The sequence below is a fragment of the Pongo abelii genome, chromosome 16 (assembly GCF_028885655.2).
Source record: "Pongo abelii isolate AG06213 chromosome 16, NHGRI_mPonAbe1-v2.0_pri, whole genome shotgun sequence".
Classification (NCBI taxonomy): Eukaryota; Metazoa; Chordata; class Mammalia; order Primates; family Hominidae; genus Pongo; species Pongo abelii.
The window spans coordinates 65776458-65794300 of NC_072001.2; the positions used below are offsets into that span (position 1 = coordinate 65776458).

Here is a 17843-nt window from a genome sequence, read left to right on the forward strand (position 1 = left end):
GAGCAAATGACTAGAACTAGCAGAACTAGCAGTCCTAAAGGGGGCCTGGGAAAATTTCCATGGAAATATTTTTTTTAACCTGTGCTGGAGCAGTCCTAGAAAAATATGTCACCAGGCCAGTATGCACTGGGCACCTTTATCCACAACGACGGCCACAGTGCTGTGGCCTCTGAGAGCCTCGTTAACCAGAGAAGGAGGTGTGGGCACAGAGAGGAAACGTGGACAGAACACAGAGAAAGTAAAAGGCTCATCTCCCAAGGCACCGTAGGAGCCCATTACTGTACAGCAGCCCTGCCTCACAGAATGCTGTGCCTCTCTCCTTGCCCCTGGCGTTGGGCTTTCCAGTTTGAGAATGAGAAGTCCTTCTTAGAGAAAGAGGGGCTGTGGCAACACAAAGGCGCAGAATGTGTGCCTGCAAAGTAAGAAAGAAGCCGAAGCACTTACATGCACTGGTATCCAAGTATTTCCCTCACCTTCTGAACATGGGGCCGTACACTTCAGTTTACCACCTGTGAATCATGTAGATCCTTTGATTCTAGGTTTGCAATGCCAATGAGCCAGATGGTGTGAGTTGCAACTAAGGAAATGATTTTAGGCCTCATCATAGACAGTCATCTTCGAAGGAATGTATTGAGACTTCCAGGACCACAGTGTAGAGTGTGTGTAGAGAAAATGCCCAGAAAATGGGATTCAGTGTTGGTAAGGACCCAGCTGGCTTAATGTGCAGTGTCATTTCAAGGCCTGGGGCTGGCGTCCCCTGGGAGTGGATGGCACATCCAAAAAGTGCACTTGGGTCATGTTCTAGCTTCTTTGGATGATCCCACCATTCTAGCCATGCTGTTTTTATTTCCTTGCCTTCTGCAGGCAGTGGCTGATCACATCCCTCAGCTGGTCCAGGGAGTGAGGGGGAGCCAAGCTCAAGCTGAAGACCTGAGTGCCCAGCTGGCTCTCATCATCTCCAGCCAGAACTTCCTCCAGGTAACAGGGCCGTGGTCACCTTGGGCTCACTCAGAGCCCTAGTCTGGGCAGGGGCTGCCCTTTAAGGAGAGGAGTTAATGAATTCCACAGCCTCAGTTAAGTCTTTGCGGTAGGCAGGGCTTGAAGGCCTCTTCTTTACCTTTCCAGTTTCAGGAGAGGTGGGTTCAGCTTGGCAAAGCAAAATGCTGATATGCAGGAAAATTGCCCTGGGGAGATGGCATATGATCCATTTTCCTCAGGACTATCATATTTATTTCTCTTCAAAGAGAAGAAAACACGTAAAATGTTGCAAGTTGTGATGAACAGCGTAGGACTAGGCATTGCTTTAGGTTTTTGTTCAGAGATCCTAATGCCGTTATTCATGGACCGGGAAAAGAAATGTTAAGTGCATCTTCTCCAAAGATATGATCGTTCTTTGCGGCAGTTGTACAGTTAGTATTGTGAGTCTCTGTGGGTTGAAGGGTAGATTCATTTTAATGAAAATAAAATAAACGAAAATATTAAGTTGTGGAAAAATTCCCGTTTACGTGCTTCTTATATTCAAATCTCTCTACTTTATCAGCACTTTTTCTCGACTTGTATCTCATAAGCAGTTGATATGATGAGGTGGGTCAATTCCTCATCCCTTTCTAGTTCAACTGATAGTTGTAGGACACAGTGATACATCTATCTGGCTCATTTTTCAAGTTGTATAACTCTAACATGCAGAAATAAAACATGAAAGGTTTGATATATCTCTTCATATTTTAACTACATACATATACAACACAGGTGTGTGTGTGTGTGTGTGTGTGTGTGTGTGTATTCTTTTAAATTGGTATTCATTGTATATAGGCCCTTTGTGTTTTTCATCTAACATGAGTGTTCATGATTTTGAATAATCTTCTGTTACATGACTATACTCTTCATTTAACTTTTCTCTCATTATTAGACGTACAGATTTTTAATTTTTTGCCATCATTAATAACGTGATAAAAATCTTTATGTGCTCAAGTCTTTTCTCTTCTTGAATTCCTAGAGAGAGGATTGTAAACAGCTTATTTTTATCTTTAGGACTTTGCAAATTATGACTTGGACAAGGCGTTTCTCTCTTCATTTGGGAGGGGAGAGAGCCTGGAGCCATTTGTGGGTACTCCCTCCACCCTGGCAAGATTGTAGGGCATTAAGATAGAGCCGTGTAGATGTGTTCCTGGTTCCACTCTGTCCCTGCCCTTGTTTTCCCTTTTTCTTTTGTTCTTTTAACTTTGCTATTATAGATACTCAGATCTTTACGAGAAAAAGGGAAGGTTGAAAATAAATAGAAATTGAATTGACAGATCAAAAAGTTTGTACATTTTAAACTTCATGTTATAAAATTGCTCTTCCAGGAGGTTGAACAAATCTAAATTTACAACTTAGCAGTATATAGAGCATGCTTTTAAATATATCTTTTATGAGATTGGGGATTAAACTTTTAAGAAAACATGTATGTTTTTGCCAGTTTGCTCTGTAAAACTATTTTTGTGTGGTTTTGCATTTCTCCGATATTCACAATGTTAAACATTTTTCATAAGTTTCAGTTATTTATTATGCAAAATTATCTGTTTATGCTTTTTATATACTCATGGTAGCTTTTATAAATATTCATTAATTCTTTAAATATTAAAAATATTAACTTTTGTCCTTAATATTTATGATCTGGCACTTGTTGCAACTTTTCTAAGTGTAGTTTTATAACATATATATTAAAAGTCTTGAAAGTATGTCTACTCTTTTCCTAATTGAATACCCTTTATTTCCTTCTCCTGCCTAATTGCCCTGGCCATTTGATCCAGAAATTCAACTTCTAAAAATTTATACAAAGAAAGTTATAAATGTGTACAGATTTAGCTGCAGAGCTGTTTATCATACCATTGTTTATTAAACTGGAAAAAATGGAAACATGCCCAACAATAGAGAATTGAGAAATGGCAATAGATGCATATACTGGAATATTATATAGCTCTTTAAAAGGTAGGATATGTGAGACAAGGAGATTGTGAAAGAGAGTGAACAGTGTGATCTTATTTTTGAAAAATATGTACATGCACATAGATATCCATTCACTGGCGAAATTATTTTGCTTTGTGAGATGCGAGGTCATGTTAGCTGTTTTATTTATCTGTCTTCATTTTTCTAAGCAGTCTTTTGGGTGTATGTGAGACTCAGAATAAAGAGCTATTCTGAGAAATGCAGTGAAACCTATTTAATAAGGAACTCTTTGAAATAGGTTTTAAACAAGAATTTCAAGCCACTATTCTAATTTTGCCTCCTCTACCCTCCATGACACCTCCTTTTTTTCTTTTTTTAAACACTCCTAGAAGGTACTGCCCTAGAGTATCTGGCTTGAGGTGGCAGTTTGGGAGTAGGGGACGAGTTGTTTAATATTCCTTTTTTTTTTTTTAGGACAAAATCAGTTCTTACTGCTGTGGAGACATCGCTGCTTAGGTCTCTTCTCTCTACCTCTTGCTGCCCAGGAGCCATCTTACTTTCTTTTCATCTCTCTATAGCCTGGAAGCAAGATGGTGTCCTCTGCCAAAGCCGCAGTGCCCACTGTGAGTGACCAGGCTGCAGCCATGCAGCTGAGCCAGTGTGCCAAGAACCTGGCCACCAGCTTGGCGGAGCTGCGTACCGCCTCGCAGAAGGCAAGTGGAGTGTGTCACAGGGGTTAGCTTGTCAGGAAGGGAGCTGGGGTGGCATGGGTACCACCCAGGGCCTGAACACTGCTGAACCTATTTCTTGGCAAAGTTGTCCATTCTCCTTGCATGACTATGAAAGATGCCCCTGTGGGTTGGCTTTTGTTGCATTAAGCCACTATCTCCCAGACTTAGTATTCACTTTTCGGTTTCAGATGCCTTTCATTGAACTATTTTGAGTTTCATACTTCCTCCTCCTCCTCCTTCTCCTCCTCCTCCCACATCCTGGAACAAGCAGTGGTCCATTTTTCACAAGTCTTAGGGGACAATGGTAGTCATCAGTGTCCCAGTGCCAGCTAAATTGTAGTCCAGAATAAGTGATCATATATTCCAGGTATCATCTTGTGAACTTAGTAACAAATTATATACGCAGAAAATCTATTTTGAAGTGTCATCTTTATTATCTTTTTTGCCCTGGAATGTTTTCACCTATTGCGTGGGAGCATTCACCTTAACAAGGTCTTCAAGAGAACAGAGTTGAGGACTGAATTTCTGTCTCTGGAGCATATTAATTACCAAAGGGCCTCATTTACTACTCTGTTTGATGTGGCATTAGCATGAAGTTCTAGCATGAATTTACTTTTCTTCATTGTAGCAATCCCTTTATAGAAACAAGCAGCCTCATAAATCGGTAAGAGAAGAAGGTAGAAGCTGACTTGAATTCTTAATATGAGGAGCACGCTACACTGCCAAATAAAAATATCCAGAGCGTTAGACTATAGCCAATAAAAAAGTTATTTTGACCTATGTTTCTCAAAGAGAGCTCGTGGTGCTGTCTATGCTGGAATCACCTGGGGATGCTTATTAGAATGTACATCCCTGGGCCCTGCCTCTGAGAAACCAGAGTAGAATTTCTGGTTGTAGAGCCTGAACATCTGCATTTTCACAAGCTGCTTTGCTGAGTCTGAGACACACACCAACATTGAACCACACTGCTCGAGAGCAGTGATCCCTAAAGTGGGACTCAAGCAAGACTGTCCATTGGGTACGGGAAGACACTGTGAAAACTTGTAAAAAAAAAAAAAATGTGTGTATATATATACGTATATATATATACATTTTTTTTTTTTATGAGATAGGGTCTTGCCCTGTTACCCAGACTGGAGTGCAGTGGTGCAGTCATGGCTCACTGTAACCTCAATCTGCTGAACTTAAGCAGTCTCCCACCTCAGCCACTTGAGTAGCTGGACCACTGTCATGTGCCACCACGTCCGATTAATTTCTTTTATTTGTTTGTGTTTTTTTTTAGAGATGAGATTTCATCATCTTGTCCAGGCTGGTCTTGAACTCCTGAGCTCAAGTGATCCTCCCACCTAAGCCTCCCAAATTGTTAGGATTACAGGCGTGAGCCACTGCACCCGGCAATATTTTTTAATATGTAGCATATGGGTTAAGAGTGCAGGCTCTAATCCCAGCACTTTGGGAGGCCAAGGTGGGTGGATTGCTTGAGTCCAGGAGTTCAAGATCAGCCTGACCAACATGGTGAAACCCCATCTCTGCTAAAAATACAAAAATTAGCCGGGTGTGGTGGTGCATGCCTGTAGTTCCAGCTACTCAGGAGGCTGAGGCATGAGAATCACTTGAACCCAGGAGACAGAGGTTGCAGTATGCCAAGACCATGCCACTGCACTCCAACCTGGGCAACAGAGTGAGAGACTCTGTCTCCCAAAAAAATAGAAAAAAGAGTGCAGGCTCTGGAATCAGACTGTCATTGACTAATTTGGCGACCTAGACAAGTTAACCTGTCTGTGCCTCAGTTTCCTTCTTGAGTAATAGTGGCACATAGAAATCAATTAGTATTTATTTCTGCTGTTATTACTATTATCTAAAAATGGAAAGAAATGAAAATATACCAGTATTTAGTATACTGATCAATAATTACACTTTTATATAATTATATGTGTATGTGTATATTGAGGGATGGAATCAAAGCATTTGGAGATCAGTGTTATACATGACCAAGAGATAAAGTAGTTTTCATAAATTACTAAGGGAAAAATATTTTATAATCTTCAGTACAGAAAAGTAATGATTTATCATCTAGAAATTTATAAAGAGAAGCATTAAAGTTGACATAGACTTGCCCCCAGCGTCCTGGGTGTGTTCATTTGTTCATTCACTGCATCTTTCCCATGCCTCCGTGTACACACATGGCTGTGCTAGGTGCCCTACCTCTAGAACTCAACCACAGTGACTAAATGATCCACTGAGTCTAAGAGGCAAATGCATTTCAGATAAGGGTCACTTCCGGAACACTTACTATATCCAGTTATGAGACATACATAATTGATGGTTTAAGGAAGTTAAGAGTAAGGTTCTAACTGAGGATGATTTTGTTCTCTCAGAAAAAATACTTGCTTTCCTTGCTCCTCCTGATAGATTTGGAGAATCACTGGGTATATCCAGAAAGGCATTTTATAAGTTGCAAAAATGTTGGGGACACTTTTCCCAAGCAGACTGGTTATACATATTTCCAACTCTGTTGGCAGGCCCATGAAGCCTGTGGTCCAATGGAAATCGATTCTGCTCTGAATACGGTGCAGACGCTTAAGAATGAACTGCAGGATGCCAAGATGGCGGCTGTGGAGAGCCAGCTGAAGCCACTGCCAGGGGAAACGGTGAGCTGTTAGAGCCAGCTGGGGTGCGGGTGTACCGTTTGTTATGACGTTATTAAATTATTTGTTGTTAGGGTGTTTGCTAAATGTTGCGGCATGTTGAGAAGTTTCTAATCCTGTGGTCTTTTTCTGAAAAGAATGCCCAGGGCAGCTGGAGGAACTAGATTTGGAGTTATGAGCGCTGGATTCTACACTCAGCTGTATCATCAACTAGCTGTGCACGCGTCCCGTATCTCCTCTATGTTTCAAGTATTTTATTTACGAAGTGGGTAGCAATGAGGCTATCATGATACACATAGAAAAGATTATCAACAGTCATTTTAAAAAAACATTTACTTAATGCAAAGCACTAGGATGGACAACGGCAAAGTGCCTCCATACAGGAAAGCCATACTGCAAATGGAATAATGGCGCTAGAGGTCTACTGTGGTCGTATTACCACACCTCCTGATGCTTATGTCAGAGTTTTGTTGGCTAAAACTTTACCAGTCCTCCTCATTTGTATGTACTTTCTCACATGACTGAACATTGCTAGTAAAATACCACCATGTATTAAGCCCCTGTGAAGCACTTAATGTGCTTCACACACAGAGTCTGGTTTATCGTGATAGTAACTTTCATGAGCAAGTTTTATTAACCCCGTTTACAGGTGAGAAACACAGAGGAACAGAGTTCGTCACCATTCCGTCCAATGTTTTCTGCCAGCTAGGAGCCGAACCATGGTTTGAATTCAGATTTGCAGGACTCTAAAACCTGTGCTTTTGAGAGCTTCTGGCTCTTTGAACGAACTGAAGACTTTTAGAATGTAAAGGGGACTTCAGGCGTAGATCAATGCCTGGTACATAGAAAGCACTCAGAAAATATGTGTTAAATCAAGTTCCCCTAATAGTAAAAAAGAAGAAACTCAGGCTCAGAGAGGTTAAGTCACTTAACTGAGGTCACCCAGTTAATGACAGAGTTGGGATTGCCTCTTGGGCCCACAGCTTTGCAAAGTGGTCTGGAAGTCTCTTTGCAAAGTTCTATACCCCAGGGAGTGCAAGAGAGGCTGGCATGACATGTAATTCCATTTTTACATAGAGCATCGACTAGTCAGTTAGAATGCAGGAAAACATCATGAATTTTTAAAGAAATTGCTCTAATAAAGTCTGTATTGTGTCATAACATATTGTTTGCTATAATGGACCAGGCTCTATTTTTATTGGAAAGCATTGCCTCTCTTGGAAAACATGTTGCAAGGTTTAAAATGCATTTGTTCTCTGATGCCTTTTTGTACTCTCGCAGTATACCTAGAAATTCTCTTCCAAAACCTCATCTAGTAATCAAATAATTATCCATACCCTAGGCCTTTACTGACTTCATTCCCTGAATTTTTTATTCAGTTTACAAAGCAAAATAACATGCTGTTCATGGGAAGCAAGCACTGTGCTCATTTTCATAATCTCATTTACCACTCCAATCCTCTATTTCTATTGCATTTCCTTTCAGTTGGAACTCCTCAAAGTATAATGATCAAATTGAACAATGTTAATGGTCCCACATGCCAGGAAGGTGGTGCAGCTGGATGTCTGCCTACTTCCTGCCCAGCCATAATTAATTCTCGCTAAGGATTTTTTGCAGACTTTCTAAATTAGCTTCTAAAGGCATAATACTAATAGCTACCATTTGTTGAGAGCCTACATTAATTCTCTGAAAACCTTCTGAGCCTAGGTATTATGATCTCCTCAGGAAACTGAGGCTTGGAGAGGTTCAGTAATTTACTCGTGCTAGTCATTGGGAGGGGAGGGGGCATGGGGCAGGGATTTGCACCCAGATTTGTTTGTTCTAAAGCTTGGGCTCCTTCTCCTGTATCACCCTGCTGCAGCTTAGTGCCATTGGTGGGAAAGAGCTAGGGCTCAAAGTTTGATCTGCACGACTTTTCTAAATTATGCTAAGACCTCAGCAGATGTTCCTTTTCTTCTACGTTCTTTTCCTCCTTGAATATTCTTGTAGCTGGAAAAATGTGCTCAGGACCTGGGAAGCACATCCAAGGCAGTGGGCTCCTCCATGGCACAGCTGCTGACCTGTGCTGCTCAAGGCAACGAACACTACACAGGTGAGACCCACGCCCTTCATGCCGCTGTGGCCAGCTTCAGGCCACTGGGCGTAGTGGGGGAGGAGGAGGAGTTAATTCCTTTGACAATACACGTGACATTTTTCTCCTAGCAGTTCACCATATATTTTTCAAGCACCATGTGCTTGTTACCAGGCTTGATACTAAGCAAAGACTAATAAAATATGATTCCCCTAAACCATTTATGGATTGCCCCCATTAGACTATAAAGAAATAGTAATTATAGACTTCCAGGTCTATCTGTGAATCCTGGAATCCCGCTAAAGTAAAGGCATAAAAAAGATTAAAGAGAATAAGAGATGACAACAAATAAGATGTCAATGGAATGTGTGAAAATGGAAGGAGACAGATGCATGGTAACAGGTAGAGGAGAGTGAACAGAAACCTGAGGGGTAGGGGAACCAGCAAGGAAGCAAGCTGATTTGTGCTGCAGAACCCTGGGGGGTGAGGCGGTATTGAGTATTGATGATGCCAGGTGCCCCTGAAGGTAGGAGACTCCTTAAACAGGAGTCTCTATAAGGAACATATTGTGCAATCACCAACTCTAAGAAAAGCAGAAAAGTTATACAATGAGGAAATGTTATTGTGGTAGGAAGTCTATACATATCTCAAATTTTAAAACCAAGAGGTTTCAGTATGAGCACATTTCTTAAAAATATATATGGAAGGAAAGCTTAAGGAATTGAGTGGCTCTAGGAGTGGGGGTGAAGAGGGAAGGAGTGGGTTATGGATCATTGCTTTTGTTATACAGTAACACGCTTGACTTCTTTTTGAAATATGCATTATTGTCAAAGTATAATATATACACAGAAGACAGCATACATCCTAAATGGATACCTTCATAAGGTCTCACAAATTGAAAACACCCAAGAAGCCACTACCAGGATCGAGGAATGAAAAACATCTTCAGCCTCCCTGATGCTCCCTTGTGCCCCATCCCAATCATTGTATCCCCACTCTCCTTCCCCAGAGGTAAACACTCATGGCTTTTAACAGCATAGATTAATTTTGCCTGTTTTTGAGCTGTAAGTAAATGGAATAATACAATATGTGCCCCTCGTGCCTAGCTGCTTTTTCTCAGCACTACGTTTGTGAGACTCATCTGTGGTACATACAGTGGTTCTTGCATTTCCATTATCTCTATGGTATTATATTACAAGAGTATAGCTATTCTTTATGCTGTTGTTGGGCATTTGGGTTGTTTCCAAAGGACACTGCCAGGAACAAGTCCAGTCCACGTTGTTCAGTGAACATAGTAAGCATTTTCTAGCTGTGTACCTAGGAGTGGATTTCCTAGGTCAGAGGCTCCCCATGTGTTCAGTACATTTCTTTCAGCAGTGTATAGAAGCTCCAGTTGTTCTGTATCCTTGTCACCACTTTGTATCGTCAGTCTTTTAATTTTCGCCCTTTTGGTTTGTGTGTAATAGTATCACATTATGATTTTAATTTGCATTTCCCTGATGAATAATGCCATCGAGGATCTTTTCATAGGTTTATTGGCCATTTTGTGAAGTATGTTTGTGTCTTTTGCCCATTATTTGAAAATTGGGTTATTGTCTTTTCCTCATTTATAGGAGTTCTTTGTTACTTATATTTATTTCTTGTATATTGTGATTTGCATTTTTAGTCTCTTAAAGTGCCTTTTGATGAACAAAAGGTTTTTTTTTAATACATTCCAATTTATACTTTTTTTCTTTATGGTTAGTACTTTTTGTGTCCTATTTTGAAACTTTTGCCTAAGATAATGTAGATGTTCTCCTCTGTGGTATCCTAGAGCTTCACTGTTTGATTTTCATGTTTAGAACTTTGATCTATCTGGAATGAGTTTTATTTATGTGCAGTAGGGTTCATTTAATTGTTTTTCCACATAGATATCATTTGACCCAGCACCACTGATTGAAAAGGCTACTTTTTCCCAGTGATCTTTAGTGTCGCTCTGTTGTGACATAAGTGAACATATGTGTTTGGATCAGTTTGTGGTATTTGTTCTTTTCCATCGATTTAATTGCATGTCCTTATATTAGTACTATGCTTCCCTAGTTACTATACTGCAGTTTTATACTAAGTCTTAATGTTTGGTAATGCACATCCTCCAACTTTGTTGGTTTTCCTCAAGTTAGTGTTGACTATTCTTGGCCTTTTCCATTTACACATAAATTCTAAATCAGCTTGTCAATTTCTACAAAATAATAATAAAAAATACTGTTTTCTTAAGCCAGTATTTTTAAACCACTATTGGAATAACATTGAATCAATTTGGGGAGAATTGACATCTTTATATCATTGAGTCTTCTAATATGTGACTATCCATTTATTTAGGTCTTTTCTCTCAGTACAGTTTTATGGTTTTCTGCATAGAAGTCTCTGAAATGTGTGCATGACATACCTTTTTTCATTCTTTTACTTTCAATTTTTCTTCATGCTTATATTTAATGGGTTGGGTATCCTCTGAGCTTGTCGTTGTTCTTTGGGGAGGGTAGAGAGTATTTGGTGGTGTAGCAATCTTTTTCTTTCAATTAGAGTATTTTGTCTATTTATAGATAGTGTAATTACTGATATGTTGGGGTTCGAGTCTATCATCTTACTATTTGTTTTCTCTGTGCCTGCCTATGGTAAGTTCCTTTTTTTCCCCTTTGCTTGCCTCCTTTCAGATTCATATGCATTTTCTAAATTCTATTTCCTTCCTCTTGATTAGCTTGTTAGTTGTGCATTCATTTACTATTCTTTTATGATTTCTTTAAATCTAAGTTACTCTGTTTACCTCTTCCTGCATAGTGCAAGAATCTTGAGACATGTTAACTTCATTTACCTTTCTTTCAATTATTTTATTGTTGTCTTTTTTTTTTTTTTTTTTTTGAGATGGAGTCTCGCACTGTTGTCAGGCTGGAGTGCAGTGGCACGATCTCGGCTCACTGCAACCTCTGCCTCCTGGGTTCAAGCTATTCTTCTGCCTCAGCCTCCTGCCTCAGCCTCCTGAGTGGCTGGGGCTACAGGCGCATGCCACCTCACCCAGCTAATTTTTGTATTTTTAGTAGAGACGGGGTTTCACCGTGTTGGCCAGGATGGTCTTGATCTTTTGACCTCGTGATCCGCCCTCCTTGGCCTCCCAAAGTGCTGGGATTACAGGCGTGAGCCACCGCATCCAGCCTTATGTTTTAATTCTAGGTATATTTTCATCTCCGCAGTACACTCTCAGTATTGTTACAGATAGTCCTTATTCATTTGGATTTCCTCCCATAGTTGCCCTTTCCATCACCTTTCATTCCTTCTGCGTCTCCAGGGGCTTTCATTAGGGATCATTTCTCTTCTACCTGAAAAACTCCCTTCATTATTTTCCTTAGTATTAATCTACTGGTGACAAGTTCTCTCCATTTTGGTTTGTCTAAAGATGCTTTTGATTAGCTTTTATTTTGGGTGGATAATATCACTTATACAATTTTAGGTTGGCAGTTGTTTTCTTCCAGCACTTTGGAGATGTTATTGCATTGTTGCTGGCTTCCTTTATTTCTGTTGTGAAGTTAGCTGTATAGGTAATGTGGTTTTATTTTTCCCCTTTCCTTGCTTTTTGAGTTTTTTTAGTCTTTGACTTTCCAGCAGTGTGCCTGGAGGAGTTTCCCTGCATGTTTATCCTCCTTTGAGTTGCAAGTACTCATTGAAAATGGGATTTGTTGTCCTAGGCCAGTTTTCAAAAAATCAACCTTTGTTTCTTCAAATATTGCTTCTGTCCCATTTCCTTTTTCTTATGCTAGATCATTTCACTGTGTTTCCTACGTCTTCTGTACCCTTTTCTTCTTCATAGTTTTTCTTTTCATGCTTTATTCTCAGTATCCGCTTTTGATCTATCTTCCAGTTCACTTTTCCTCTCTTTAGCGGTGTCTATTCTGCTTTCAACTCCTTCAATTGAGATTTTAATTGTAAGTATCATATTTTTCAGTTTTAGAATATCCATTTGATTATTTACTTGTAGTTTGTGTCTCTGCTGGAATTCTGTATGTTGTCATCTAATTTCTTCAACATATTTATCACAGTTATTTAAAGTTGAAGTCCAGTATCCTAATATCTGGATAGCCTATAGCCTCTCTTTATCGTCAGGGATTTTTTTTTTTCCCCGCTTCTTGGTTTTTCAGCCATTGGTTTTGTCTCCTGGTGTTTTCTTTTTTTTTTTTCTTCAAGACTGAACATTGCTATTTTAAATTATAGGGATAGTTTGAGGCCCTGAATTATGTTTTTTTCCCTACATAGGATTACTCTTTGCTTCTGGCAGGTGGTTAAGATAAGGACAGATCACAATAAAAATGCAGGAACTGAGCTGATTTGAAATTATGTGGTCTGTTTCCAGTTTACCTTTGAGGGTGTAGCCCTTGTGTGTCCCGTCTGAAACGGTTGCTGTTTACCAGGGCTATTCTGTTTTTTGGGCTCAGAACTATGCTTTTTCTCTTCCTAGCCCCATGAGATATCAAGAAACTTTACTCAGCTTCTCAGCTTCTTGGCAACAGGTTACAAATTAGGAAATGCCTTTAGAGAAAAAGCAATCCTGAACATTGGACTCACTCCTTCATTTCAAGATCTTTGCCCTCTTTACCTTGGTGCCTTGGTATTTCTCCAGTGTCTTCAAATAAATGTTTTACATATGTTTTCCAGAGTTTCTATGTGGGAAAGCTGATTTTCAGTAAGTTATTCTGCCATCACTACAAGCAAAATCCTCTTTGATTTGTAAAAACTGTATACGTTTATTACTTTGAAAATAAAAATTTTAAAGAGCACAGTAGGAACACAAAGTTATAGTATAGTATATACAGTATATATACTGCAATAATAAGAACGCAAAATTTGGTCCCAATGGGAAGGTAAGGGAAATTTTCAGAGCAGAATTGACACCTAGCGAGGGTTTTGTGGATTGTTTAGGACTCCTTTAGCATTCTAGGAAGAGGAAAAGTATGATAAAATTCTTCGAAAATCATAGGGTAATATGGGAGATTTAAATTTCAAAAATTTCTATACTTTCCTGAAATCTTGCCAGCTGTTGTGTAGATGATGAAATGCATATTTAGTAGAGAAAAGACTACTTTACAGGTTGCATCATCTCATACCAATAACACCCAGGAAGACATGCTGTCTAGTTGGTGTCTGAAAAACAGCCTAGAAGTAACCCCATTTAATTTTGGCAGGCACTGGAAGGCAGTTGCATAAGTGAGCACTGCATGTATGATGCCTTAAAGATGAGAGAAGGCTGATGGAAGGAACTGAAGATGTTGAAAGTAATAGGCAAAGAGGAAGTGAGAAATAAGAGGATAAGGCTGAAAAGTTAGGCCAGGGTCAGATCCTAAAGGGCCTCGTAAGCTAAAATAAATGAGTTATACTTTAATGAAGAATATGTGAACATGTTTTTCAGCTGTGGACACAGTTCAGATTGCTTTTTGTATAGGTCGCCCTTCCTCCTGTGTGTAGAATAGATTGGATGGAAACAAAGTGGTAGGCAAGCAGGCTGTTGCATTAATCCAGGTAAGAGATGGTAGTGTCCTACAGTGGAGACGAAGTGATGGATTGAAGAAGCAAAAACCCAATCGTTCTTGGTGACTGGTTAGAAGTTGGTGGAGATGGTAACATGAACGGTTCCAAGTGTTTGGCCTTATAGCTGAGTGAAGAGTTGTATGAATCACTGATGGGAACACAGGACCTTTGGTAGGAGCAGCGGAGGTGAAGTTCAGGAATGCTGGGTTTGGCACTAAATATATTCCATTTGAAGTGCTTGGAAAATATGCAGTGAGAGCATCATTAGGCAGCTAAATCTTTGGCTCTGGAACTCAGTAGAGAAGGCTGGGCTGGATGGTACAGATTTGAAAATTATTGGTAAAATGATAATGATTGGAAGTAGATAATTTTGCCAACAGGGAGTAGTAGAGTGAGAGACAGCTTATCAGTTGTAATCCTGAAGAACCTGGCTGGTTAAGGAGGAAACTGGCAATGGAAATCTTTGAAAGAAAGAAGAACGTGGAGCTGTGGAGAGGGCAGGGAAACCAGGAGAGAGGGATGTCTCTAGAGCCATAGACAGAGTTGCTGCCCAGAAAGTCATGTCAAATGGGAGACTTAAGCATCCATTAGCTTTAGGAATAAGGAGGTCACTATTCTCCTTGTTGAAGGCAGTTTCAGGAAAGTTGGAGAATGGATGGGAAGCAAGGAAAGAGAGAGCATGTGTGGAAAACTTCTCCATGGGTCTCAGTTTCCTTGAGACCCATGAGGTGTGTGGGATTTTCAGAAGTTGCACGTGAGCTGCCACTGGGCTATATTCTAATGCAAGTGTGTTTCTGTTTGGCCAATGCAGTGTTCAAAATATATTTCTGTATAGCTGATTACAATTATACAGAACCCTTTGTAAATACTTTGGAACAGATAAAAGATTTGTGTCATACCTGGTCTTTATCTTCTGAGGTTGCTATGTGGCCCAATACTGTCTGGATACACAATCCACATGAATTCTGGTAAAGAATAGCAACCATTATGTAGAATGCTACTATATTTGATATCACTTGATATGCCTGCATAAGACTCTGTTACTGAGTATCATTTAAGATCCAGATGGCAAGAATACTGTGAAAGTAATCTGTGTTTTCAAAGGACCGTGGTTATTGAAACAGAAATCTGCTTTAGTACTTCACATTGGTGGTTCTGGTATTGTGGTGCACACTTTGACTACAGGAACAGTTCCATTCAGAGGGTGTTGTTTGCTTGGAGATGTGACCCTGTAGTGATGACCATTGAGAATGTTGCTGTGCGTTCAGCCATGCACAGCCATGGGTGTTCACAGGGCTTTCTGACCTCTGGTGGCCTTGTTTCATCCTTTTGATGGTATGGCTTCCTCTTTCCAGAAACCTGATCTCTCTCAAGAAGATCCTTGATGTGCTTTGAGATTTCACAGTGAGTCCTTAGCAGAAAACACATGGGATGGACCAGGTTAAGTTTTTGGAATTTAGCTCTTCTGATTTCTGCGTTTTTTTAAATTGTATGAGTCTATGAAAGGTTTTTCATTAAATGGGTTTTGCATAAACGTGTCTTTTCTAATTGCATATGATAAATGATTTACTCCTCCAAACTTATATATGACTCAAATAGAAGTGGATTCAAGAGTCCATATGACAAATGGGAGGATAAGAGGAGAGGTCTAGAAATCACAGCCTAGAATCTGCAATGGTCAGAGCTAGGAACTCAGCCTCTCCTAAAACCCATGAGAAACGGAGGCCCAGAGTGAAAAGGCAGCAGTCTAGACCACACAACTAATCAGCAGCAGAGCCAGAGCCAGATGAGGTCTTAACTACATCTGGCGCTTTTCTGAGCAACAGCATCCTTCAACCCTGTGCCAAAAGCTTAAGCGTAAAATGGAATGACCGTTCTCCTCAGATTGTTTCTCTCCTTCACCTTAGCTTTGTTTACCTTTGTGCTTTCTCTTCAGGGCTTCTCCTCTGCCATAAAAAGCACTTAGTTTAAAATTCTTTTATTCTGCCAGCTGTACTCAGAAGTGCCATGGGATAAATGATAGATTGGCAGCTTTGTAATTTACCTTGATTAGATCGTAGTTTTATATCCCAGATGTGTGATTTACTAAATATTTACATATTAGCAAGTCTGCAGCACTGCAAACCCATCTGGTTTTATGGATCTGAGGCCTTTCACACTCTATTATATCGCAGAGCCTCGCCCTCAGTGAGGAAAAGACCACCTGCTGTGTAGGTGCTGACTCAGCTGAAGCAGTGGCTAGTAAAAACCACACTCACTGGTGCCGAGAGACCTTCCAGCTCAGTCCTGTAGAAAATAGTCATTTCAAAAGTTCAGTGCGAGAGAGACATTGATTTGCGTATTTTTCATGTAGATCTTATATGTTCTAACAAAAAAGGCTCATGGTTCTCTACTGCAAAGAGCACTATAAAGAATATTTGACCTCAAAGTGAGGAAAGCTCAGATCTAGCTGTCTTGCCACCTCTGGAAGTGTTTGTGAGCGAGATATGTCTCAGCACCAGGCTTATCTGTGAAATTTCATGAGATGAGCTCTAGGGTAAGCTGTTCAGCGATTCTCAGGAGTTATATGTGCCCTGGCATCTCCAGTCTTCATCCTCTTCTTGGGTGTCCCAAGGACTGTGTACCAGGTAGTAAGACTCACGTTTATTCTGCATGAGGTGGTGCTACAGCTTTAAAGGATGAGTTTATATTCATCGTTTATCACCAAATCCCATCATCTGTTTAGATGCATAAAGAGAAGCAGGCACTTCACAAAAGAGGATATCTAAATGGCCATTAGATGCATGCAAAGGTGCTCAACATCATTACTCATTAAGGACATAAAAGTTAAAACCTCATTGAGATGCAGCTACACATGCATCAGAATGATTAAATTAAAATCCGATGCTACCTGGTGTTGGCTAGGATGTAGAGCAACTGCAGTTCTTACAGATTGCCAGTGGAATGTGTAATGGTAAAGTCATTTTGGAACACTGTTTTTTTAGTATCTTCTAAAGCTAAATATATACTTACTCTGTGACCTAGCAGTTCAACTCCTAGGTTTATATCTAAGAGAAGTGATCCCATATGGCCACTTGAATATACATGTAAGAACTTCCTTGTTAGATTCATTCATAACAGCCCCAAACAGGAAACAACCCAAATGTCCATCAACAAGAGAATGGATAAACAAATATTGGCATATTTGTATAGTGGAATACTATATAGCAAGAAAAAATAATGAACTGCCACACATCACAACTTAGCTGAATCTCACAGCATTATGGTCAGAGAAAGAAAGCAGACACAAAAGAATACATATATGTGGTTCTGTTAACATGAAGTTTAACATGAAGTTTAAGAACAGGTAAAAGGGCCGGGCGCAGTGGCTGACGCCTGTAATCCCAGCACTTTGGGAGGCTGAGGCGGGCGGATCATGAGGTCAGGAGATCGAGACCATCCTGGCTAACACAGTGAAACCCCATCTCTACTAAAAAAGGAAAATACAAAAAAATTAGCCGGGCATGGTGGCGGGCACCTGTAGTCCCAGCTACTTGGGAGACTGAGGTAGGAGAATGGCGTGAACCTGGGAGGCGGAGCTTGCAGTGAGCCAAGATCGAGGCACTGCACTCCAGCCTGGGTGACAGAGCGAGACTCCGTCTCAAAAAAAAAAAAAGAACAGGTAAAAGTAGTCTAAGGTAATAGACGTTAGAATGGTGATTACTTCTGGTGTGAAGGGAGTATTGACTGGCACAACTGATGGTGGATATGTGGCTGTATCCATATGTACCGATTCACGGAGCTGCACATGTAGACTTGTTCACTGTAGTGTACTGTAAGTTATTCCCTAGAAAGACAATTGAGAAGAAAGGTGCTTTTAAACGGCCTCCCGCAAACAAGTGCATGAACATAACCCAGGTAATTCCATCTGTGTAC

At 40.2% G+C, this 17843-nt stretch overlaps 1 protein-coding gene across 4 annotated transcripts in view; it reads left to right on the top strand.

The window, feature by feature from the left end:
- The window catches only part of TLN2 (talin 2), a 453126-nt gene that overhangs the window by 327339 nt on the left and 107944 nt on the right, over positions 1 to 17843 (top strand). For all 4 annotated transcript variants that reach the window (XM_024232426.3, XM_024232425.3, XM_063716677.1 and 1 more), the window contains 4 exons: positions 865 to 978; positions 3507 to 3641; positions 6182 to 6310; positions 8297 to 8399. In XM_024232426.3, coding sequence (XP_024088194.1) covers positions 865 to 978; positions 3507 to 3641; positions 6182 to 6310; positions 8297 to 8399 — 481 coding nt within the window. The remainder of the gene's footprint in view (positions 1 to 864; positions 979 to 3506; positions 3642 to 6181; positions 6311 to 8296; positions 8400 to 17843) is intronic.